General features: G+C 43.5%; 1 protein-coding gene across 5 annotated transcripts in view; it reads right to left on the minus strand.

Moving 5' to 3' along the window:
• Positions 1–6,479: 6,479 nt before the first annotated feature.
• Positions 6,480–27,440, minus strand: part of LPCAT2 (lysophosphatidylcholine acyltransferase 2) — a 521,286-nt gene continuing 500,325 nt past the window's right edge. For all 5 annotated transcript variants that reach the window (XM_073605020.1, XM_073605019.1, XM_073605022.1 and 2 more), the window contains 2 exons: positions 15,561–15,702; positions 6,480–7,440 (listed from right to left, as the gene is read on the minus strand). In XM_073605020.1, the coding sequence (XP_073461121.1) occupies positions 7,238–7,440; positions 15,561–15,702 (345 nt within the window). In that variant the 3' untranslated portion in view covers positions 6,480–7,237. The remainder of the gene's footprint in view (positions 7,441–15,560; positions 15,703–27,440) is intronic.

Here is a 27,440-nt window from a genome sequence, read left to right on the forward strand (position 1 = left end):
GATGGTCAGACTGTAACTGTGGATATGGGTAGGTTTAAAAATACTCTTACCAGAGGTGGTGGACTCACCAGCCAGCGGCTTCGGAGTCAGGGAAAGCTTGTGACTGAACGAACAGTAGCGGTTGAGCTACTGCTTCATCTGCTAGTAGAGACACCGGACGATGGAGATCCTCACAGAGCGGCCTCCCACGCTCAATGCTCGGTACATCAAACAAATCCTCGGGTGAAGAAGTCAGAGAAAAAAACTCCACATAGCGTGAAACTGCTACCAAAAACTTTAATAAAAGTTTAGCGATAAAAGATTACACTGGCTCATGAACTACAACAGAGACCAGGTATGATGAAGGTACAGTACAATAACCCATAGACAACAACAGAGGCCAGGGAAAAAAAGTATATAAAATCAATAAAAAAGCGCTTATTCAATCGTGGCAAAACAGGCATATCAGACCCTGATGGTATAGGATTTGTTTGATGTACCGAGCATTGAGCGTGGGAGGCCGCTCTGTGAGGATCTCCATCGTCCGGTGTCTCTACTAGCAGATGAAGCAGTAGCTCAACTGCTACTGTTCGTTCAGTCACAAGCTTGCCCTGACTCCGAAGCCGCTGGCTGGTGAGGTTTATGGGCACATGGGCAGTTTGGATAATGTCACATCGGCTTTCGCTGATTGATTGACTACAGGCAGGGCATGTGTACTCAAAGACGCTGTTCAGCGTCTGTCATTTGACTCCCTGCCACAGCTGTTCCTACCCGAGCGGCGGCTCACAACAGGGCTTTCACTTTACATGGTCATAATCAGGTACGGTGTGTCAGCTGTTTATTTACTTTCTTTTTCCCTATTTGCTATTTAGCAGTACCAATATACTATATTAACTCAGGCTTCTGTCTTTTATTGTTTGTTTCTCTATCCATTAGGTTTCTGATCTGCTTATATACAGTACCCTCAGACTACCAGCAATTTAGCTATGTTTTAAAATCCTCCTATAAAACCATTGTTGTGGGATTCGTTATCCCTGCTGGAGGCTCTTTCTGCTTTAAAGTTTTCCTTACCCAGGAACTTGTTTAATACTGGGTTAATCCTGAGATACTTGTTTTAGTACCCCGCCAGTCTATCTGTCGTTTACCAGTCACCTTAACCTGTATTGTCTATTGGTGAGTTTTCACCCCAACATTTTATTTTCTTTTTCCATTATTATATCTGTTTTATTTACACTCGATGAGCATTAAGTAATTACAGCACCTTCTTTTGTTTTAAACACACCTGGTGTTATCAAGATCACCAATTACTTTGTGGTCATTTGTTTCACATCACTTTTTCGTACAGTTAATATAGTGTTTACTATATAATCTATTTTCGTAATATCGCTAATATTCACGTAAGTTTTTTTTATTTACACATTTTTATCTATGTGATTAGTCAATTTAAATATCATCACACGTTTACACACAATTATGCTTAATTATTTTTTATAATTAGTATTTTACTTTTTTCCTCGTTGTTTCCCTATATCCTCCCCCCTCCCTGTTTTGCCCGTTTTCTCTCCCTTTTTCTGTGTCCTTTTTTCCCCCTCCCTTCCCTTTCCCCCTCTCCCCTTTCTCCCCCCTCCTATTCCCTGCCTTTCTCTTTCCTTTTCTTTTTTTTGTTCTATGCTGACACACCTTCCCTGTTCATGCTCTCCTAAAATAATGTATTCCTAATATGAAGCTTAATTACCATAGTGATTATGTTACACATGTCCAAATAGTTCATGAATTTTGGTGCTTCCGTTCCCCGTTGTGATCAGTCAGTTTCCATTTCATTAGAGCTCTCCATGAACGCAGTGTTATACCAATTTTTAAATGTATAATTTTATGTCTTATGTATATTTGATACTATTATATATATTGTTTTTTATTTAGTAAGCTGCTTTGATGCTCTTGAAGAAGCGCAAGGCGCGTAACATGTAGAGCCCAGGATATGAGTATCATCTTTACCTGTTACATAGCATACTTTTGGAATTCAAAATCTGACTGTGGAATTAGTGGTTCTTCACCTTCAAGTTGTTTATGCTAGTTCCTATGGCTATGTACAGTATATACACCATTCAACCCTGTTATACTGACTTTTTCTATTGTTGATATATTTTTTAATGTTTTTTTCTGTGTATAATAGATACATTTTTATATATCAATTACCCATGTGGTCGTGCCTAAAAAGTCTGAGCCTTCTATTCCAAAAGTTTTTGTCTCAAATTATAGGACGTGGCACTGAGTATTTAAGGAGTATCCACAGTACCACTATGTGTTGATACTAAATATTTCATTCAACTATTATCAGAAGTTTATTTGTAACTTCTCGTCTCTGGTCAAGCCCCTGACTGATATGACCAGAAAGGACAGTAACCCACAGAGTTGGTCTCCGGAGTCCATTATGGCCTTTGAGAGTCTCAAGGCTGCCTTTGTTTCTGCTCCTGTGTTGGCACATCCTGATCCTATGTTACCTTTTATCCTTGAGATTGATGCTTCTGAGACTGGTGTTGGCACCCTCTTTCTCAACGTCCTACCTCTGAGAGCGCTACGCATCCTTGTGGCTACTCTTCCAATTACATTGCTATATTTCTGACCATCGTAACAACTGGTTGGGCCATGGGCAGAGTTTACTCACAACAGTGCCTTGAATTCCGCTTCCCAATTGTCCTCGTTTATGGCAAACTATGGTTTCCAACCTTCCATGTTGCCTGACTTGTTTGTTCCACAGAATATTCCTGCATTAGAGGAGCATCTCCGTGGTCTTCGGTCCACTTGGGCAAAAGTCCAGATGGCTTTGCGACATGCTAATGATAGGTACAGACTCCATGCTGACCGCAGATGCCTGCCTGTGCCTTTCTACCAGGTTGGGAACAGGGTCTGGCTGCCATCTCGTGACCTCTGACTTTGTGTTCCCTCACTGAAGTTTGCACCTCAGTTTATTAGGCCTTTCCTTATTCTTCGCAGGATAAACCCAGTGGCTTACGCATTAGACCTTCCTTCTAATATGCGTATTTCAAATGTATTTCATGTCTCTTTATTAAAACCTTTGGTCTGCAACCACTTTACCACCTCGGTGCCCCTGTCCTCCTCCGTGATTTCCAAAGACATTTTCCCCTCAAGCCTGGTGGTCCTCCGAGGGGGAGGGGTTGTTGAGGAGGGGGTACTGTCAGGGCTTTGCTCAGGCCTTCCTTCTCTGAGCTGGACGCTCAGATGGCTAATTGCCAGCTCCTATCTCTCCACAGTTACTCAGCTGTTGATGGTATCCTGCTCATCAGTCCTACCTACTTAAGCCGTCCAGTTCAGATCCTGTTTAAGACTTGCTTTGCTGGCATCCCTTCTGGCTCCAGATCCTGCTTGCTGTTCCACTACTTTGATCCCTGACTTCTGGCTTGGTCTATCTGTTCCGGTTACTGAACATTGGCTATGTTTTGACTACGTTTGTTCTTTTCACTTTTATTATTAAACAAGTGTGATTTAACTCTGTCTGATTCATGGTTTATGACACTAAGGTTCTCTAACAAATCTCTGAGGGCTTCACAGAAGAGCTGTATTTATACTGAGATTTAATTACACACAGGTGGACTCCATTTACAAATGATGACTTTTGAAGGCAATTGGTTCCACTAAATTTTAGTTAGAGGTATCAGAGTAAAGGGGGCTGAATATAAATGTACGTCACACTTTTTACATATTTATTTGTAAAACAATATGGAAACCATTTATCATTTTCCTTCCACTTCACTATTATGTGCCACTTTGTGTTGGTCAATCACATAAAATACATTTACGGTTTTGGTTGTAACATGAAAAAATGTGGAAAAGGTCAAGGGGTATGAATACTTATTCAAGGCACTGTAAGGTAAAAGATATTTATATATTTATATGTGTCTCCTTCATGTTTTTGGGTACACCATTTTGAAGAAAAAATAATGTTCCATATGGACTTCAACCTAATGCAGTAGTTTTTTTTTAAAGTATTTTTTCTCATCATGTAATACACAGAGTAAGTCATGCAAAAACGTTTGCTTGAAGATTTTTGTGTTATTTTAACAAAATGTTTGCATGAGAGTGAAAGGCCATGCAACTATAATGCCGCACACACACATTCCGACAACAAAATCCTGGGATTTATTTCTGACAGATGATGGCTCAAACTTGTCTTGCATACACACGGTCGCACAAATGTTGTTGGAAATTCTGAACGTCAAGAACGCGGTGACGTACAACGCGTACGACGAGCCGAGAAAAATGAAGTTCAATAGTCAGTGCGGCTCTTCTGCTTGATTCCGAGCATGCATGGAATTGTGTACACACGATTAGAATTTCCGAAATGCATTTTGTTGTCAGAAAATTTGAGAACCAGCTCTCAAATTTTTGTTGTCGGAAATTCCGACAAAAAATGTCCGATGGAGCCTACACATTTCCAACAACAAGCTCCCATCGAACATTTGTTGTCGGAAAATACAATCGTGTGTATGTAGCATTTGACTTTCCAACTGCCAACCTGGAATAGTAAATCTTTTGCAAAAGTAACAAAAACAGATTTTACATTAATTTAGCTTTTCAAAGAAAATCATTTTCTGATTCATTAACTTTTGTAGAGGTAGTATTAATTATTGTGTAAATACTGCATGCGACCATCTCTACTGTCATACAAACTATAGATGAAAAGCATATACTAATACCAACACCGTAGTAATAGTATAATTATTGATCATTTTGTTGAATATTAATGTGGTTGTTAACTACAATAAAAAAATAACAGATTAACAGCATGCACAGTGCTTTACCTGTTATTTTGCACAACAGTGTAGATTGTAGTGGTCATGCTACTATTCCTGCAAATCCTAATAGTACTAATTATAAGTGTTTTTAGTTAGTTTTTTTACTACAGAAGAAAAGGGGCCATCCATTTAGATCATAAACGTTGCCACCATCCCTAAATACAAGGAATAAGAATACTCCCAGCAACGTGAATGGGACTTTAAAGGCAACCAAGTAGTTAAAAAAGCGATTTTATTAGATACAAAAAAGTAAAAAGTACAAAAGCAATATAAAGATATAAACATATAATATAGAAAAATATATAACACTAGAACCACTAAAAACAATGGTGTGAAGTAGTCATGCAGTTTATGAAGTCTTCCACACAGCCCTACGCTTTTCGGGACTATACACATCGTCCCTTCATCAGGGGTAATTTGTGGAGAGGAATCACACTATTAAAGTTAAAAGAGAATATATCAGAATTTTTTGTTATATGAGTGTATGACATAATTGCTCGACATTAAAGAAACCATTCGGAAATGCAGACACATAATGAAAAAAACATACCCAGACATATCACAATTGGAGTCTCATTGCCGGAACCACAGCGACGGCCGCGTCAAAAACCCCCCAGGATAACAGAAGGAAACTGAGGTGTGTGGTTGGCCCCACCTTATCCACACTAGTCCACCCAAGAAAACGCCCAGAGGCAGAGCTCACCAAGGAGGACAATATCCCAGATGTGGATCAGGATTGGTCCTGAAAACATATATGTAAAAGCATCATATATTCAAGCTGGTGTGAGTATCCACAGTACAATCTTCAGACCTAATAACAAAACCAAATAAATAAGAATTGTCATACCTAAATGGGGTAGAGACCCAGGAAAAGGGGAACCAATGGCAAGGGTGTGGGTTGGGGCAAGGTGACCGGTCTGGGTGGAGTGCTTAAATTACTTAACAATTTATAGGAGGCATTCTGCAAAATACATCAAATGGCAATAAGGGGTAATAGTTTAATAGTTTGATTCCTCTCCACAAATCACCCCTGATGAAGGGACGACGTGTATAGTCCCGAAACACGTAGGGGTGTGTGGAAGACTTCATAAACTGCATGACTAGTTCACACCATTGTTTTTAGTGGTTCTAGTGTTATATATTTTTCTATATTATATGTTTATATCTTTATATTGCTTTTGTACTTTTTACTTTTTGTATCTAATAAAATTGCTTTTTAACTACTTGGTTGCCTTTAAAGTCCCATTCATGCTGCTGGGGGTATTTTTATTCCTTAGTTAGTTTCCCCTTCTTTTCCATTATGAATATGATCATTCTTGATTAATTAGGCAATTCAGCACCATTGAATTATTCCATTGTATGGACATAAGAGTGGAGAATCCTGAAACACTTGCTCCACTGCAAATGGACCAAGGCATTTTCTCACAAACAAAATGGAATTTTTAAATGTTCTTTGGAAGGAAATTTTCATAACCTTTAGCATGCTTTGCTGTACCCACAGTCAAAAAAAGAAACCCAATAAGCACAAAGTGCAGTTTTGTTAAGGCATTTTATCTTGACTGGTGTCATCATTTTATGCACAGCATTAATCTATTAATATTTATATTTTTCACTAAATTGTGAAGGAGGCACCCTTTAATAATGCCTATATATATATATATAAAACCATTTAATATATTACATCTGTGAGACACAACTAGCATTTTATTTTACACAAATACAGAGGATAGTTTATTTTTCTTAGTCAAGATATACAAGCAAAAAGAGTTGATTGATTTGACCTGAAATATATAAAAGCAGTAGTTTTTGAGATTTTATATTTGCAATAAGCAGGGCTTTTTTTCTCAGAGAAAAGGTGCAGGAACTCAACCATGCCCACCACACACACATACCTGCCAAATGGCATTGAATAGTAGCTCTTCCCTCTGCATACAACCCCTCCCTCCACTGACCTCATCTTCCCCCCCTCCTTAAAAGCTCCACCATCTGTCATATGTCTTACCTTTGTTGCAATATTAAGCTGAAGCACCTATCTGGCTGTAGTACCTCCCAGCATACTATACTATACTACAGTCACTTGCAAGGGAGATCATGCAGTAGGAGCATCAACAACTGGTCACCAGGGAAAAAATGAAGACCACCTAGGGTGCACCTGTTCTGTATCTCCCTTGTCCCTGTCCGGCACTCAGTGGGATCTGCGCAGGAGATCTGACCTGTGGGAGCTACTGGGAGATAAGCTATCACTTGTAAACGCAGAAGCTGGACTTCAGTGTTACCTAGTTATAGTGGTGAGCAGGGAGCAGAAGACCTGAGCCAGAGGTGGTGGAACTGAGTTTCCCCTAGTTCCTGCTGAAAAAAAGCCCTGGCAATAAGTACATTGTAATAAAATAAAGGAAGCAGAATATTCAAAAAATCCAGCATATTTTCTAAAGATGGCTCATCTCTCAGTCTTCTTTCTTGTCTGTTGTATTTAGAGCTTCATCTTTCATATTTATAGGATCATGATTTTCTGTAATATGAGGCAACAACAGGTTCTCTTCATTTTCCATTTGCTGTAACATATGCATGAAAAATTTCTGATGCTCCAGGTATGTTGTAAACAGCTTGGCATATTCTGGATGCTTCAGGAAAAAGTTTTTGAATTCCTCTGAAACACATAAAAAAAAAGCTGACAAATGTTCCAGTTATCATATCACACGTCATCAAAGCTTCGGTTCTAAGGTACTCCGGCCATGTTTTATTTTAAATTTTAGTTAGAATTGTGCAAGTTTGGAATCCCTGTTAAGTTATTACATAGATTTCTACTCACTTCCTGTGCTTTTATCGAGGCAAGAGACCCGGGCAGCAATACATTTTTTATAAGTATAGGGGACTATTAGAACCTCTGTAAGGTTTTTTTGCTTGTGTCTCCTTGCTTGTTATGTGGTTCCTAGGTCATAAAGGTATGACCTACAGGGTAAGCATGGGGTTGAGATACAAAACTAGTCACCCTGTGTAAGGAGGAAGAGCAGCAGTGACTAGTCCTTTATAGAGGCAAAGTGTCCCACTGGTTTACCACACAGATCTGGAAGAAATACACAAAGCACACCAAGATTTAATAGTAGAAATAACTTTCTGGGAGCATTGTGTACACCAACGATGTACAGAACACCTCAAGTTTGCCATATTGCATAAATGTTTTTTGGCATTTTTTTTAGAGCTTTTCTAGTTACAGACCTATATATTAGATATAAGGATTTACAGTTTTGCTTTGACATTTTTTTCTTCTCTACTGCAAGTTTGTTCTGAGACTGTAGCTTAGAAATGAGATGCATGGATGCTTAGGTGATGAAAAAAAAGACAGCTATCCAATCAGTTCAATCAAAAGACAAAAATACTGTAAATGCATCCTCAGAACCCCAAGTTCAAGGTTAATCCAGCGGAAGACAGAAAACCCTTATAAAGCATGGTTCATTTGTATATAACATGGAAACAAATCTCACCTATCACTTAATAGATTTTATTTTATTAAACTCCAGATATATTTTGTGTATTTAGAAATATAGCCAGTCTGTTTTTGAAATAATTTATAGAGTTGGCTATAACTAGCTTCTATGGAAGTCAATTAGACATTTTTACAGGTTTTATTGTAAAGAAGCCTGTTAAAATGCAAAGGTTAAACCTCATTACCTCCAGGTACAAAGAATGTCTATTTCTAATTTGCAGTGACTTAAAATATCTATATGGAATAATAATGCAGAAACTCGGGCTAAACAGATATTGTTTAAATACAAGAACTATGTGTATTCTTTCTTGAATTTTTGTGTCCCTTTTGTATTTCTTGCATAATTAATAGAACTCAGCACTGCTCCCTCTCCTTGTGGGGTGGGGGGGCTGGTCTTTTATTCACCCCCTCCTGTAGTTTTCTGAAGGCAGCCTGTAGGGTGTAAACTTGCTGTGCCCCAGCTGCACAGTGATGATGTCACTGCTACCTGTGCCAGGTGATATCTGGTCTTGCAAATGCATTTGATACAAACAAGACTAAAATTACATAACATATTCAAGAGAAGCTTTTACTAATGTACATCGGCAAAACTGTATCTTTTTCTCAAATTTATACCTCCTAATAAAATTTCTGCTTGCTCTAAAAGCACTAGATTGGCTTTGCAAGCTGCTATTAAATGTATGATCTATCAGAAAACCCATATCATTCTGTATCATTTGCTTAATCGGATGTTCTCCCCCTAGATTTTATGATGAAAATATGTTTTTAGCCCCAAGTGCATAACTTTACATTATCAACATTAAACTTTATTAGCTATGTAGTTGCCCAAACAAACAGCCATTCAGATAGCTTGTAGTAAGGCAGAAACATCTTGTAAGGACTATATTCCACTATATAACTTTGTGTCGTCTGCAAACACAGAAATAGTATATCTAACACTAAACTTCATATCAGCTGTAAAATAGCCATTTAAATGAGAAGGTTCCACCTGTAGGACTTTTTGTATATAAGCCTGAGGAATCTGCTGAATGCCAGACACAGAGATACAGAGCATTTCAGAAACCTGTTAGGTATCCTACGCAGTGTGAAGTAGAGTGATAACCTGCTTGATATGGTGTTTGTATAGTCCCAGCTGTGATAACATCACGAGGATTACCATAGGACAAGAAGCCTACCCAGAGGTAGGTGCCACTGAAAACCAATGATGAAAAACATTTTCTCCTACTGACACCAATGATAGGGCACCATAGCCTCACTTGAACTAACTGCTGGGCATTACTCCCACTAAGCAATGGCACAGGTGAATTTATTACTACCATTGTCCAGGGGCATTTATTAATCCCACTGATCACTAACACTGGAGCATTTTTTAACTCTACTGACCACCAATGCAGGGGAATTTTCTTCTTCCACTAACCACCAATGAAGATGCATTTCTTATGCCGCGTACACACGGTCGGACTTTCCGGCATACTTGGTCCGGCGGACCAGAGTGTGCCGGACAATCCGCCCGTGTGTAGGCACCGGCGGACTTTTCCGGCGGACTTTTTCCCAAAAGCCCGCCGGACCTAGATTTGAAGAAAGTTCTAAATCTTTCCGCCGGACTCAGTTTCGGGCGGAAAGTCCGCTCGTGTGTGTGCTGGTCCGACGGAAAGCCCGCTCGTGTGTAGGCTGGTCCGACGGACCAGATACAACACGAGGGCAGGGTATTGCATCTCACGCTCGCTGCAATAGGAAAAACACATTTTCCTATTGCGGCGAGCGCGGGGCATACCAGGCCCTTCGGTCTGGTATGGATTATAAAGGGAAGCCCCTACGCCGAAGAAAACGGCGTGGGGTCCCCCCTAAAATCCATACCAGACCCCGATCCGAGCACGCAGCCTGGCCGGTCAGGAAAGGGGGTGGGGACGAGCGAGCGCCCCCCCCCCTCCTGAACCGTACCAGGCCGCATGCCCTCAACATGGGGGTGGGTGCTTTGGGGGAGGGGGGCGCCCTGCGCCCCCCCCAAAGCACCTTGTCCCCATGTTGATGAGGACAAGGGCCTCTTCCCGACAACCCTGGCCGTTGGTTGTCGGGGTCTGCGGGCGGGGGCTTATCGGAATCTGGGAGCCCCCTTTAATAAGGGGGCCCCCAGATCCCGGCCCCCCACCCTATGTAAATGAGTATGGGGTACATGGTACCCCTACCCATTTACCTAGGAAAAAAGTGTAAGTAATAAAACACACTACACAGGTTTTTAAAATATTTTATTAAACAGCTCCGGGGGGGGATCTTCCTCCGGCTTCGGGGGTCTTCTTCCGGCTTCGGGGGTCCCTCCGCTTCATCTTCTCCCGGCGTCCGGTTGGTTCTTCTCCCGGTGTTCCAGTTCTTCGGCCGGCTCCTCTGCTGTCTTCAGGTAGCTCTCTTGCCAGCAGAGGTCCGGACTTCTGGGCTTCTGGGCTTCTTCTCTTCTCTTCTCCAGATGTTGACACGACGCTCTCTCCGGCTGGACTGCTCTCCGAGGGCTGCGTTGTGACTTATATAGGCGGAGACCCCGCCCCCTTTTGATGTCACAGTCCCTGGGCATGCTGGGACTGTGACGTTTTAGGGGGCGTGGTCAACATCACCCAGTGACCACGCCCCCTAAAACGTCACAGTCCCAGCATGCCCAGGGACTGTGACATCAAAAGGGGGCGGGGTCTCCACCTATATAAGTCACAACGCAGCCCTCGGAGAGCAGTCCAGCAGGAGAGAGCGTCGTGTCAACATCTGGGGAAGAGAAGCCCAGAAGCCCAGAAGCCCAGAAGCCCAGAAGTCCGGACCTCTGCTGGCAAGAGAGCTACTTGAAGACAGCAGAGGAGCCGGCCGAAGAACAGGAACACCGGGAGAAGAGAGCGGAGAAGAACCAACCGGACGCCGGGAGAAGATGAAGCGGAGGGACCCCCGAAGCCGGAAGAAGACCCCCGAAGCCGGAGGAAGATCCCCCCCCCGGAGCTGTTTAATAAAATATTTTAAAAACCTGTGTAGTGTGTTTTATTACTTACACTTTTTTCCTAGGTAAATGGGTAGGGGTACCATGTACCCCATACTCATTTACATAGGGTGGGGGGCCGGGATCTGGGGGCCCCCTTATTAAAGGGGGCTCCCAGATTCCGATAAGCCCCCCGCCCGCAGACCCCGACAACCAACGGCCAGGGTTGTCGGAAAGAGGCCCTTGTCCTCATCAACATGGGGACAAGATGCTTTGGGGGGGGGGGCCGCAGGGCGCCCCCCTCCCCCAAAGCACCCACCCCCATGTTGAGGGCATGCGGCCTGGTACGGTTCAGGAGGGGGGGGGCGCTCGCTCGTCCCCACCCCCTTTCCTGACCGGCCAGGCTGCGTGCTCGGATCGGGGTCTGGTATGGATTTTAGGGGGACCCCACGCCGTTTTTTCGGCGTAGCGGGGTTCCCCTTTATAATCCATACCAGACCTAAGGGCCTGGTATGCCCCGCGACGGGGCTAGTAAGGTGTCAATCTCGCCGATAAAAGCGGCAAGATTGACATCCTTTTCTAGTCCCGTCGCACCTGAGTCACGTTCAAAATGAACGGACTTGTCCGTGTGTGGGCAAGTCCGTACATTCTGAAAGTCCGCCGGAACTACGGCGAAAGTCCGTCGGAAAGACGGGCGGACTTAGCCCGCCGGAAAGTCCCGGCGTGTGTGGGCAAGTCCGTCCGTTTTAAAGTCCGGCGCACCTGGCGGACAAAGTCCGTCGGAAAGTGTGCCGGACCAAGTAGGATAGAAAGTCCGCTCGTGTGTACGCGGCATTACTCCCACTGACCAATGATGAAGAAAAATGTATTACGTCATCTGTCCGCTGATGCAGGGGAAAGTTGAACTCCCACTTATGCAGGAATATTTTGACTCGCACCAATCACAGAGGCAGGTGTGCATTTACTCAAACTGACCACTGGACACAGGATCATTTTTTACCCCCCCTGATTTTTGAAATTTAATTTTTTCTACCTCTGGCCAAAATCCATCCCCCAGTCTGACAGACGATGCAGTGGCTCTCTTTTCTAAAACGTTTTGGACCCCTGCTCTATATCAATTGTCAACAGGTTAAAAAGTAATAGTTTCAACACTAAATCTAGGGGAACACTACTAAAAACAGTAGACATCTGCTCTCTGAATCCTTGCCAGTTTGTTATTTTATGCATAATGAATGTAACTGTTAATTTTCCACCTCTCCCTAACAACTGAACTTTTACTTTTTCCATCAACTCATCCCAACACAGTTATCTTTTGCATCATTTGCACCTCACTTTTACATTGCAAGTGCTCACAAGCAGGGTTCTCCTAACACTCTGTCTTGAAGTGTATTGTAACTCTTTTGTGTTGTAAAGTGCTGCGCAAACTGTTGCTGCTATATACAATACCTTGAAAAAGTATTCATACCCCTGGACATTTTCCACATTTTGTAATGTTACAACCAAAAACATAAATGTATTTTGTTGGGATTTTATGTGATAGACCAACACAAAGTGGCACATAATTATGAAATGGAAAGAAAATAAAATAAATGGTTTTCAAAATTTTTTACAAATAAATATGTGAAAAGTGTGGCATGCATTGTATTCAGCCCCCCTGAGTCAATACTTTGTAGAGCCACCTTTCACTGCAATTACAGCTGCAAGTCTTTTTTGGTATGTCTCTATGAGCTTTGCACATCTAGAGAGTGACATTTTTGCCCATTCATCTTTGCAAAATAGCTCAAGCTCTGTCAGATTGGATGGAGAGCGTCTGTGAACAGCAATTTTCAAGTCTTGCCACAGATTCTCAATTGGATTTAGATCTGGACTTTGACTGGGCCAATCTAATACATGAATATGCTTTGATCTACACCATTCCATTGTAGCTCTGGCTGTATGTTTAGGGTTGTTGTCCTGCTGGAAGGTGCACCTCCGCTTCAGTCAAGTCTATTGCAGGCTCTAAAGCTGCGTACACACGGGAGAACTTTTCGACTGGACTGGTCCGACGGACTTTCCGACGGACTTTCAACGGACTTTTGATGTACTTCTGACTGACTTTTTAACGAATGGACTTGCCTACACATGATCACACCAAAGTCCGATGGATTCGTATGTGATGATGTACACCGGACTAAAATAAGGAAGCTGATAGCAAGTAGCCAATAGCTGCCCTAGTGTCAGTTTTTGTCCATCGGACTAGCATACAGACAAGTGGATTTCTGGGTCTGGCAGAGTTACGACGTAAAGATTTGAAGCATGTTCCAAATCTAAAGTCCGTCAGATTTTCGGCTGGAAAAGTCCGCTGAAGGTCCGATGAAGCCCACACACGATCGGATTGTCCGCCGGACTCGGTCCGTCGGACCAGTCCGGTCGAAAAATCCGACCGTGTGTACGCTGCATAACAGGTTTTCTTCTAAGATTGCCCTGTATTTGCCTCCATCCATCTTCCCTTCTACTCTGACTAGCTTTCCTGTCCCTGCTTAAGAAAATCCCCACAACATGATGCTGCCACAATCATGTTACACGGTGGAGATGGGGTGTTCAGGGTGATGTGCCATGTTAGATTTCCGCCACACATAGCATTTTGCTTTTAGGCCAAAAAGTTCAATTTTGCTCTCATCTGACCAGAGCACCTTCTTCCGCGTGTTTGCTGTGTCCCCCACATGGCTTCTCGCAAACTGCAAATGGGACTTCTTATGACTTTCTTTTAACAATGGGTTTCTTCTTGCCCCTCTTCCATAAAGGCCAGATTTGTGGAGTGCATGACTAATAGGTGTCCTGTGGACAGATTCTCCCACCTGAGCTGTGGATCTCTGCAGCTCCTCCAGAGTTACCATGGACCTCTTGGCTGCTTTTCTGATTAATGCTCTCCTTACCTGGCCTGTCAGTTTAGGTGGACAGCCATGTCTTGGTAGGTTTGTAGTTTGTAGGCTACTTTGTAGCCATACTCTTTCCATTTTTGGATGATGGATTGAACAGTGCTGCGTGAGATGTTTAAAGATTGGGAAATTTTTTAGTAACCTAATCCTGCTTCAACCACTTCAGCCCTGGAAGGATTTACCCCCTTCCTGACCAGAGCACTTTTTGCGATACGGCACTGCATCGCTTTAACTAGATTTATGGCATTTTTATTATTATTTTTTTTATTAGTAATGGCGGCACTCTGCTATTTTTAGCATGACTGCGACATTATGGCGGACACATCGGACATTTTTGACACTATTTTGGGACCATTGTCATTTATACAGTGATCAGTGCTATAAAAATGCAATGATTACTGTGTAAATGACACTGGCAGGGAAGGGGTTAAACACTAGGGGGCAATCAAGGTGTTAAGTGTGTCCTAGGGAGTGATTCTAACTGTGGGGAGGATTGCCTCACTACAACATGACAGAGATCACTGCTCCCGATGACAGGGAACAGTAGATCTCTGTCATGTTGCTAGGCAGAACAGGGAAATGCCTTGTTTACAAAGGCATCTCCCTGTTCCACTGCTCCGCGACACGATCGCGGGCCCCCGGCGCACATAGAGTCCGCGGGACCCACAGGCATGATCACGAAGTATGCGGTGGGCGCGCTCCCACAAAGCCGCGATTTAAAGGGGACCTACTTGTACGCCCATTTGCCCAGCCATGCCATTGTGCCGACGTATATCATTGTGCATTAGTCGGCATGTGTTTAAACTTCGCCACAACTTTATCTTTGACATGTCTGGTGTGTTCCTTGGCCATCATAATGCTGTTTGTTCACTAAGGTTCTCTAACAAACCACTGAGGGATTCACAGAGCAGCTGTATTTATACTGAGATTAAATTACACACAGGTGGACTCTATTTACGAATTAGGTGACTTCTGCAGGGAATTGGTTCCACTAGATTTTAGTTAGGGGTATCAGAGTAAAGAGGACTGAATACAAATGCACACCACACATTTCAGATATTTATTTGTAAAAAATTTAGAAAACCATTTATCATTTTCCTTCTGCTTTACAATTATGTGCCACTTTGTGTTGGTCTATCACATAACATCCCATTAAAATACATTTACTTTTTGTAAGTTGTAGTTGTAACATGACAAAATGTGGAAAATTTCAAGGGGTATGAATAATTTTTCAAGGCACTGCATTTATCCCAGTGAGGTGCATTCAAGGTGGGATTTTTTCAAGGCACTGTAAATCCTGTACAATGCTTGAAAAGTTTACAACCCAGTAAATGTTTACCATGATACCCTTAGCATCATGTTGTTGTTAGAATGATCAGACATGGAGAAAGTGCTTTTTTTTTTTACTTTCTTACCATAGGTAATCTTTCCTGATTTGTCAGCATCCATATCATGAAAAAGTTTAGATACTTCAAGGTCTGGTACTCCCAAAGAGCATCTCAGTAAAGAGCTGAACTCCTCCTCTGTTATGCTTCCATCTTGGTCTATATCAAACAGCTAGACATAATAGGTAAAGAAATCACATCACCAAACATTAAAGGCTGCACACTAAGATCTTTGGAGTTATTTATTGTTGGTGATCTTGTCACTCCAAACAGCACCACCCTCTGACACATTTTCACTAAGAATCTCGATCATAATATCAGGGCTGGAATGGAAGGGGGATCACCACATGGCAAGTTGTGCCCTCCTAGTGACATGTATGCAGTGGCGTGCTAGTGTAGACATACCCCCCAACTTTGGGACTTGAGAATGAGGGACGCATTAGGGAGAAGCAAACCTGCGTTGTGCACGTTGCAACAAAAGTAGGTGTGGTTAAATTATGCTAAATATTGGCTGTGGCTTAATAACTGCTTCCTTTTTACCTTACCACCTCCCCAGTACACACTGCGTCCCCCTGTATACACTGCCTTCCTCCCCCGTAATCATTGTGGGGGTGGGGATTTCTGTGGAGAAGTTGCACCCCAGCCCCCCTTTTTGCTCGTAGCTGCATTACACCCCCCCAGTAACCTAAGCACCACAACCTCTTCCTTTCTGCTAACCTCTGTTCCCCAAGCCTCCCCTGCTCACTTCTGCACCCCAAATGCCCTCTCTGCTTACATCTGCACCTCCGCCTGCTTGCCTTTGCACCTAAAAACCCCTTCTCTACTAAACTCTGCACCCCAAACCTCTTTCTGCTCAGGTCTTTATCCTGCCCCCTCTTTTCTTAACTTTGCACCCCAACCACCCCTTGCTAACCTGTACATCCCAGCTCCACTCACTTATAACCTCTGCTCCCCAAACAAGTCCCCCTCAGCTAACCTCTGCACCACAATCCCTCTCCCTCTCTTAATCTCTGTTCCACTCTCTGCCCACTGTTGCACCCCACTCTCTCTGCTAAACTCTGCACCCCAATACTGCCCTGGTGAACACTGGAACCCCAACCCCCCTGCTCATCTCTGCACTCCCTCTCTCTACTTACCTCTGTACCCCATACCCCCTCTCCTACCTCCACACCCTGAATCCCCTCTTGGGTCACCTTTGCACCCCACTCTCTGTGCTCACCTCTGCACCCCAACCACCCCCCCATCCCCACCTCGCCCTGCTTTCCTCTTCACTCACCAGAGACTATTCTGTGCGTGTAGCATCCATGAGGCTGTGGGCAGCGCTGGCCATGGTAGGTGAATCACAGGGGGCTTATATTATTTACAATGATAATGCTGGCTGCCGAATGGAACACTGCTGTGGGGAACTGTCAGAAGACCAAATGCAGTCTGACCCCAGGGCAGTAGGATATACAGTACTTGCACAACGCCCCATCTTGTCCCAACCCTGTACTTCCCTTGCATCTCTGGTGGGGTGCCCTGATTCCCAGATGCTGCGATCCCATGCCAGCAGCTACTCCAGCAGCATGCATCTCTCCCTGATGGCTGCATGCATATCGAATTAGTAGAGCCAAGTGTCAGAACTCATTTCGGCATTGGGCTCCAGCATACAGCTAGGACCTGCGGGACTTGGCTGAAGTTCTGAGAAGGTCCTGGAGGTTCTGGGACAGTTAAGAGGCATGTGTAGACAGTGCGATGTACTGTCCTGTGACCAAGAGATTCCATTGTATGAGGGTGATAAAAGCAGTACATGGAGCACAGTGGCAATCCAAAAGTACAGAATCACCAAGAATGTAGCCTACATATTGTGAATACTCTGGGGCTGTTGAAAAGTGAAAGAGCTAGAATCAGTCAACTGCAGTTTGTTGATTCCCTACCCAAAAGCCCTTTAATGAGGGAAGACATTCATAATGTCCCTGACATTTAGCTCTGTGTGTTTTTTTTTTTTTTTTTAATTTTAGGAAAAATATCCTAATGATAAATATACAGCAGCTTTTTGGTGACATACAACATTAATTAGTAGCTGCTGCAGTGCAGAATTCAGTTGCTACTATTTGCACTTTACTTCACTAGGGGAAGTTTTAGTTCTACAGCTATGGAAAATTTTCATTTTGCTAGTAATATGAGTGTTAATACCGACTAAGTATCTAGTTGGATGTTATCACGTTTGAAAGATTTATCAAAGAAGCAATTAACCCTAGAAGATTGAGATGGGATGTGGCTTCTAATCTTCTAAGTATAAAAGATGAAGAATCTTACAGGGAATAGGTAAAGAATGCTTTTAGGACAACTTATCCAGACAAGATAAAGTTGGAAAAATTACAAACAAAAATACAAGAGTTTAAAGGAAAAACTGTACACCTAAATATCTGCTAGACTATAATGAACTGGCTGAAATATTCCTGGCAAAATTTGATATAGAAATAAAGAATAAAAACAAATAGAAGAGGAATATAATTAATTATAAAAAGCACAAGTATATAAATGGCAGCAGTGATATTGTTCAGGAAACTAGGAATTCTTTTCTGAAAAAGTATAATGAGGTAGTGTGGCAGCATACACAATAGGCCACAATATGGTTTACATGTGGGGAAGACCATGTGGGCACTGGGGGTTAGTGAACACATCACTAATATTAAATTCACGGGGCACGGCCTCTCAAAACACTTCTCTTTCAAACACAATAGGAATTCTTCTTCTTTACAGCTGATTGGTAATAAAAAGTTCTCTCCCCACTGATGTGGCAGCAATTCTAGGAGGGTGATATCACAGCATGAAACGCAGTGGATTTTTAATCTTAAAACATGTTGCCCGGGGGATTGAATGTGGACTGGAACTGGTTCCAGTCTTTAGGCCATATGGTTTTTACTTTTATTTTATTTATGTTTTAGCATTTTTTTTTTTTGTGTATAAGTCCTTTCAGGGAATCTGCACCTGTGAACAAGTGAATATCTTTTAATAGTGGCTTTATGTGTAGTTCTCATGTTCAGCCACAAGATGGTGCAATAGAATTTTTAATATATTTCCTATATATATTTTTTACAGTTTAGATTTGAATGTTAGAATGATATATTTATACATATATCTGAATACTTTTTACACATTTTATATATGATTTTATATGTGTAAAGCTTTCTTCTTTTTTCAATTTGTTGCGAGTGGTGGCTTCCTCTTCATACCGATATACTGTATATATATATATATATATATATACACTACATATAGCTTTTTTGAGGTCAGCCTCTGTTCTCCTGAAGATGCCTTTTTCGGGAGAAACACGCTGAGAGGGGCCTGACATGTGACGTCATTACCCACGCTGATGTAAGGGCAGATGTGTCTTTGTGTGATAAACACACAATTTTTACCTCCTGGCATTGTAAGTGAATTTTTAATAAAGCCTTTATGTTTACTGGATATACTTCAGTATAGGGTCCAGGGCTTTTTTTCTCAGAGAATAGGTGCAGGTCCCCCCCCCCACGAGTCACCCTGTCTCCGCCCCTACCCACTTTTGAGCACATTCCTTGGTTCCACCCCCTATCCACCTCCCAGTACCTCTCCTTTTTAAAGAATACAGAACCAAGTATCATTTTTTTGGAGCCAAGTAATCTGTATGGATTATTATCTTGTACTCATGTGATTTTAATAAATGGTATCACGCTATGTCGATTCCAGTCATTCCATTTTCTCTATGAACTGGACACACCGAGGACGATTACCAGAGATTCATTAGTATGCTCGAGCCTAGTAGACCCACCTCGGTATAAGCCCACGAGTCCATACCTAACGGTGAGTGAGCACCCGGGGGGTAATCGTCCACGGTGTGGTCTTGTGAAGGGCTGCATGCACACGGAGCACTTTATCTGAAGCACTTTTGGATGTTAAATTAACTGCAGCCTTCACTGGGAGCATGCTTGTTTTTGGATTTATGGACTTTTTATTTATTTCATATATGCATCCAGAGATTTATCTTTAGAGCACTATTGCATTCACTATTGCTATTCCACTGGGAGCCATTTATATCATAGATTATGTGTGTATTGTGTATTTGGTATATATTTTTTTCTTTAGAACACTTATCATTGAGCAATGATAGGCACTATTGCACTTTATTGGTTGAACTAGATGTGTCTTTTTTCAACCTCACTATGTAACTTTAATATTGAACTTACACATGATAATTTTATAGGGTAGTGCAGCATTATTTTTCCCAAAAATCTCTGATTGCTGTGTGATCTTGATGATATGCATCTGTTTTAGCTGCTACTGTAAGCAACCAGGTGCCTAATGATCTTTGTATGTGTAAGAAGTAATACCGGTGATACACTGTGGTTTATTGTGAAAACACTGCTGAAGACTGGAAATTACTGGACTGATCCTATTTAAGCACTTTCTTACTTGTGGAACTTTGCTCACGAGTAAACATTATTTTAGGTGCACCTTTAACAATATTTATTTATGGTTGATACATTGTAGTATTTCACTATTTTAAGGCACAATTTTTTGAGTATTTTTTTTTTTTCAAATATGATTTTATTAACGCCCAACGTGGACAAGGCACTGCAGTACAGACATAGCACATCTTCATAAAAAACAACATTCTGGAGAGTACATTTACGTTATGGATGTTGAACATTTCCTAGACTGGCGTGCAATGGTAAAACTTTACAGCATATGTACAATTATCCTCTTAATGGAATAGGTGGGGCAGGGAGACCAAGGTTCCCTCGCCCCCTCTTTCACTCTTTCCTGCTCTCCATTTTTGTCCTTTAGCGTATGAATGTGTTAGATAACATAGGAAAAAAGATATATTTAGAGGAGGACAGTGACAGTGAGGAGGGAAAGGGAAAGGAAGGGCTGGAGAGGGAGCAGGGAAGGGGGTTATTGGTTCAGGGTTTGAAAGGACCCTGGTTGATTCGGAACGGTTTAGGCTTTTGGACTTATGTGGTGTCTGCTCTATTGAGAAGCTCTAAGGGCAGTTCCTTCCAGGGAAAAGATTAATTGTTTCCATATCGCCCAAGTTTTGGTGTAATTTTCCTGTTGGTGCTTTGCAGTGAGTACCAAGTCCTCCATGTTACTAATATCCTCCACTTTCTGGAGCTGAGTATTTTTTTTAAAGGGACAGCACATAATGCTTTTGTGTTACATTACAATCTCAAGTGTAATTACTTATGTAGCGTCCTGCTCCTGAAGAGCAGACGCTATTCTTTTGAAATTTAAGTTAGTTGAAGCTACAGTTTGGCTCAGCTTATTGTTACCTAAATGTATTGGTTTCTGTACCAGTTTAGCTGGACTGTGCAGATTTCCATCCGACCATGGGTGGTGCTGTAACCATTGGTGGATGTTGTAAATACAGTCTGGTTGGACATTTTGAATACTCTTTGCTCGGAAACAGTCTGGTGGGAGTGGTTCATCCACCGGGCAATCTGGGTAGGGGTATTTAAGGGATAGACACCATGTGGTGAGGGTTGGCACTTCCTGATCTCATGGCCCTCCTGGCCTGGGGAATTGCTGTTGCTTAAAATCCTGCCTTGAGGTTGGCGGACCCAAGGCCTAGCTATCAAAAGAAGGCTCAGAGTTTTAGTGGTCTGCTGGTCTATAGGATGGTCTCTTTGCTGTCTGGCCTGCGGGAAGAAGCAAGGGATTGTAGTGACCATGGGAGGACTCTTCAGGAGATGACCGAGCATAAGGCTGGTATCTTGAGAAGAGCCTGGGAACTCAGTCAGAGACGCATCTGGGATCAAACACAGCAATCAGTTCACTAAAGATTGTCAGGTCTGTGGCAAAGACTGTGATAAGCATTGTAAGCAGTTTATTCAAGTTTGTCAGGTCTGTGGCAGAGACCGTATCAAGCACAGCAATCAGTTCACTGAAGATTGTCAGGTCTGTGGCAGAGACCATGACTGAGCATCACATCGGCTGCTAGGTTGGTGAGAGAGACCTATCCGGTGGTTGCTAAATCCAGCTGTGGAAGTGCTATTCGCTGGATATAGAAATTACCTCTAACCGCAAGATCCAAGGTACCTGAATCCTTTTCACCCTCTACTTTACTATTGCATATTTTGTTTCTTCAATAAAACTTGGAAAAAGGACTAATGCCGCGTACACACGAGCGGACTTTACGGCAGACTTTGCTCGGCGGACATTTCGCCGGACTTTGTCCGCCAGGTGCACCGGACTTTAAAACGGATGGACTTGCCCACACACGACCGGACTTTCCGGCGAGCTAAGTCCGCCCGTCTTTCCGACGGACTTTCGCCGGAGTTACGGCGGACTTTCAGAATGAACGGACTTGCCCACACATGGAGAAGTCCGTTCATTTTGAACGTGACTCAGGTGCGACGGGACTAGAAAAGGAAGTCAATCTTGCCGCTTTTATCGGCGAGATTGACACCTTGCGAGCCCCGCCGCGCGTCATACCAGGCCCTTAGGTCTAATATGGATTTTAAAGGGAAACCCCCCTACGCCGAAAAAACGACGTGGGGTCCCCCCTAAAATCCATACCAGACCCCGATCCGAGCACGCAGGAAAGGGGGTGGGGACGAGCGAGCGGCCCCCCTCCTGAACTGTACCAGGCCGCATGCCCTCAACATGGGGGGGTGCCTTGGGGGAGGGGGGCCCTGCGGGGCCCCCCCACCCCAAAACACCTTGTCCCCATGTTGATGAGGACAAGGGCCTCTTCCCGACAACCCTGGCCGTTGGTTGTCGGGGTCTGCGGGCGGGGGGCTTATCGGAATCCGGGAGCCCCCTATAATAAGAGGGCCCCCAGATCCTGCCCCCCCACCCTATGTGAATGAGTATGGGGTACATGGTACCCCTACCCATTCACCTAGGGAAAAAGTGTCAATAAAACACACTACACAGGTTTTTAAAATAATTTATTAAACAGCTCCGGGGGGGTCTTCCTCCGGCTTCGGGGGTCTTCTTCCGGCTTCGGGGGTCCCTCCGGTTCCTCTTCTCCCGGTGTTCCAGTTCTTCGGCCAGCTCCTCCGCTGTCTTCAAGCCGCTCTCTTGCCAGCGGAGGTCCGGACTTCTGGGCTTCTTGGCTTCTAGGCTTCTTCCCTCTTCTCTTCTCCAGATGTTGATACGACGCTCTCTCCGGCTGGACTGCTCTCTGAGGGCTCCGTTGTGACTTATATAGGCGGAGACCCCGCCCCCTTATGATGTCACAGTCCCTGGGCATGCTGGGACTGTGACGCTTTAGGGGGCGTGGTCACCGGGTGATGTTGACCACGCCCCCTAAAACGTCACAGTCCCAGCATGCCCAGGGACTGTGACATCATAAGGGGGCACGGTCTCCGCCTATATAAGTCACAATGGAGCCCTCAGAGAGCAGTCCAGCCAGAGAGAGTGTCGTGTCAACATCTGGAGAAGAGAAAAAAGAAATATTAATTAGGGGTGGGTGGCGCTACCTTTAACAGGGTACCTTAAAAAATATTGTATATGAATACCCAAAAATAAAAAATACTCATAAGTGCAGAACCTCAATCACTCAAACTCATTGATTGATTAGTGAATGTGAGTGTGCAACTCTTAAATAGTGAACCGTGCTAGCATGCCAGTCTCATAACATGCATAAAAGTGTATAACGTATAGTTGACCATCAAGAATGAATAATAAGTGACAACATAATAGTAAATGATAAATGACAATAAATTAATTAAACCATTCAATAAACACCACAGTCTGTGACATAGAAGGGAATCAGTCCAATAGGAATCCCCCTCAAGAAATGTGTGATCCACTTTCCAAATGGCATTAGTCAGCATGTGCAGCTGATACTATCCCATGCCCAAATCCTATGTTGATCCACAAATGTGTCCAAAATTACATAAGGTGAAAAATCTAAAACGGCTAAAAAATATATATATATCATAAGTGGTCTTAACTTAGGCATAAGATGCAAAATGCAAACCTAAAAAATGGTGAAAAAATATAAGGAAAAAAATGGATATACTGACGGATACTTCACAGCTGGAGCAGGAGCACCTGGGGACCCAAAACACCATATCGCTGCCTGGTACTACATGCCTACTACCCCTGCAGGGGTGCAGGGAGCTGGTGAGTGGGGATCTTTGAGGGGGAGCAACGCAAGTCACTGGATTTGAACAGCTGCCTTCACGAAAGTCACTTATCACAGACTTTTTTGTTTTTTGCTTATGCTGGATTTTGACACATCCATTTTTTTCCTTATATTTTTTCACCATTTTTTAGGTTTGCATTTTGCATCTTATGCCTAAGTTGGGACCACTTATGATATATATATATTTTTTAGCCGTTTTAGATTTTTCACCTTATGTAATTTTGGACACATTTGTGGATCAACATAGGATTTGGGCATGGGATAGTATCAGCTGCACATGCTGACTAATGCCATTTGGAAAGTGGATCACACATTTCTTGAGGGGGATTCCTATTGGACTGATTCCCTTCTATGTCACAGACTGTGGTGTTTATTGAATGGTTTAATTAATTTATTGTCATTTATCATTTACTATTATGTTGTCACTTATTATTCATTCTTGATGGTCAACTATACGTTATACACTTTTATGCATGTTATGAGACTGGCATGCTAGCACGGTTCACTATTTAAGAGTTGCACACTCACATTCACTAATCAATCAATGAATTTGAGTGATTGAGGTTCTGCACTTATGAGTATTTTTTATTTTTGGGTATTCATATACAATATTTTTTAAGGTACCCTGTTAAAGGTAGCGCCACCCACCCCTAATTAATATTTCTTTTATCACTAAACTCACCCCTTTCAGGGGTAAGTGTAAGGGGAGGCTGCAAGCCTTCTGGTCCATGAGAGCGGAAACCCATCCCTCAATCTGGAGAAGAGAAGAGGGAAGAAGACAAGAAGCCAAGAAGCCCAGAAGCCCAGAAGCCCAGAAGTCCGGAACTCCGCTTGCAAGAGAGCGGCTTGAAGACAGCGGAGGAGCCGGCCGAAGAACTGGAACACCGGGAGAAGAGGAACCGGAGGGACCCCCGAAGCCGGAAGAAGACCCCCGAAGCCGGAGGAAGACCCCCCCGGAGCTGTTTAATAAATTGTTTTAAAAACCTGTGTAGTGTGTTTTATTGACACTTTTTCCCTAGGTGAATGGGTAGGGGTACCATGTACCCCATACTCATTCACATAGGGTGGGGGGCCGGGATCTGGGGGCCCTCTTATTATAGGGGGCTCCCGGATTCCGATAAGCCTCCCACCCGCAGACCCCGACAACCAACGGCCAGAGTTGTCGGGAAGAGACCGTTGTCCTCATCAACATGGGGAAAAGGTGCTTTGGAGTGGGAGGCCCCGCAGGGCTCCCCCTCCCCCAAGGCAACCCCCCATGTTGAGGGCATGTGGCCTGGTACGGTTCAGGGGGGGGGGCGCTCGCTCGTCCCCACCCCCTTTCCTGACCGGCTGGGCTGCGTGCTCGGATCGGGGTCTGGTATGGATCTTAGGGGGGACCCCACGCCGTTTTTTCAGCGTAGGGGGGCTTCCCTTTATAATCCATGCCAGACCTAAGGGCCTGGTATGCCCCGCGCTCGCCGCAATAGGAAAATTTGTTTTTCCTTTTGCAGCGAGCGCGAAATGCAATACCCTGCCCTCGCGTCGTATCTGGTCCATTGAACCAGCATACACACGAGTGGGCTTTCCGTCGGACCAGCACACAGACGAGCGTACTTTCCGACGGAAAGATTTAAAACTTGTTTTAAATCTAGGTCCGGCAGACTTTTGGGGAAAAAAAGTCCGCCGAAGCCTACACACAGTCGGATTGTCCGGCGCACTCTGGTCCGCCGGACCAAATATGCTGGAAAGTCCGCTCGTGTGTACGCGGCATGACTGTTGGAGCGAGTGTTTTCAATTGAGCAACTGCTAAGGGACCCCTATGACGAACATTGTGAAGATGGTAACGGTAAGCCCGAATAAAAATATCAGCAGCTCCTTCGGGGGTATCTTTGCTACACTTATAATATCCAATTATATTCTGCACATTTAGGAATGCACCCAACTTTTCCTGAGGTAGTCCACGTCATGTTTTTACAGCCCTTACTGTGAAAAAAGTCTCTGTATGTGAAGAATAAATCTCTTTTTCCCCCAGATGTAAAGAGTGTCCCCTTGTCCTTTGCAATGCCCTTAAAGTGAATAACTTTACACTAAAAGCAGTATAGGGACCATTTATGTATTTAATCATGGTGACCCTATCCCCCTTAATCAGCTCTTCTCATTCTGTTCAGTTAATGTTTCCACATAGCTGAGCTGAGCCAAAACTGAACTGCATATTCAAGATGAGGTCTTACTGCTTCTTGTACAAGAGCACGATTATGTCTCTCTCTCTCTATACCTTTTTGTAATACAAGCATTTTGCTTGCTTTAGAAACTGCAGCTTGACATTGCATGCTTTTATTATGTTTGTGATCGACCAGAATGCCCAGATCCTGCTGTACTCCCTCCAGAGTTTATGATGCATTCATGTTTTAAGGCCCCCAGGTGCATATCAACATGTTTTAGCCCCCAAGTTTTATTAACACTAAACGTTATTTACCATACAGTTGACCAAACAGTGCATTGAAGTTTTCTTGTATGTTGGATACACCTTGCAAGAACATTATTCTACTACATAGCTTGGTGTTACATACAAACACAAAAATGGTATTCCTAATTCCAAACACTATAACTATAATTATGTTGTAGGTTTAAAAGTAAGAGTCCCAACACTGAACCTTGAGGTACACCACTAACAGCTTTAGACCTTTTAGAATATAAATAATGAATCACTACTCTCTGAATACAGTCTTTATGCCGGTTTTCTAACAATTTACATTTTGAAATTTTCTAAGCCTATAGAATTGAAAGGATAAGTTCACCTTTTATAACAAGTTACATGTTACACCCGTATTCAGGGTGTAACATGTTACTGGTGGGTAGGGATGAGCTTCGTGTTCTAGTCGAACCCATGTTCGACTCGAACATCGTGTGTTCGGTCGTTCGCCGAATTACGAACGATATGGGCCGTTTGCGCCAAATTCGAGTGGCGCGTCACCGCCCATAATTCACTGCGGCAGCCAGGTGCTTGTGTAGGCTCATTGAAGTATTTCCAGCTACTGTACTGTTTACCCTGCACAGTCTGACCTACAATATAGCAACCTGCAGCCAGGTGCTTGTGTAGGCTCATTGAAGTATTTCCAGCTACTGTAATGTGTACCCTGCACAGTCTCACCTACAGTATAGCAACCTGCAGCCAGGTGCTTGTGTAGCCTCATTGATGTATTTCCAGCTACTGTACTGTGTACCCTGCACAGTCTGACCTACAGTATAGCAACCTGCAACCAGGTGCTTGTGTAGGCTCATTGAAGTATTTCCAGCTACTGTACTGTGTACCCTGCACAGTCTCACCTACAGTAAAGCTACCTGCAGCCAGGTGCTTGTGTAGGCTCTTGACGTATTTCCAGTTACTGTACTGTGTACCCTGCACAGTTGCACCTACAGTATAGCTACCTGAAGACAAGTGCAGGAGTTATCATACTAATAATACTACAGACAGGCAGTTGATTCTGCTAGCTGCAGTATAATCAATATATATATATATCTCCCAGTTTTGTGCAGCTCACTGCAGGCCAATAGTATGTCTGGAAGGCCAACGAGGAGAAGCAGACAGTCACAAGCCAATAAAAGAGGGCAAGCAGGCTCTGTGTCTAGAGGCAACAGTGCTGGTCATGGACACGGTGCATCCTCATCAGCACGTGGCCGTGGGACACGCTTGGCCTTTTTTTCGGAAGCTGGCCGTGTTGAGCAGCAACATGCAGAAGACTTGGTAGAGTGGATGACTAAGCCATCCTCATCCTCTCTCACCCAGGCTCAGGGTACTTTGTCTGGCAAAG

The sequence above is a fragment of the Aquarana catesbeiana genome, linkage group LG11, assembly GCF_042186555.1.
Source record: "Aquarana catesbeiana isolate 2022-GZ linkage group LG11, ASM4218655v1, whole genome shotgun sequence".
Lineage (NCBI taxonomy): Eukaryota > Metazoa > Chordata > Amphibia > Anura > Ranidae > Aquarana > Aquarana catesbeiana.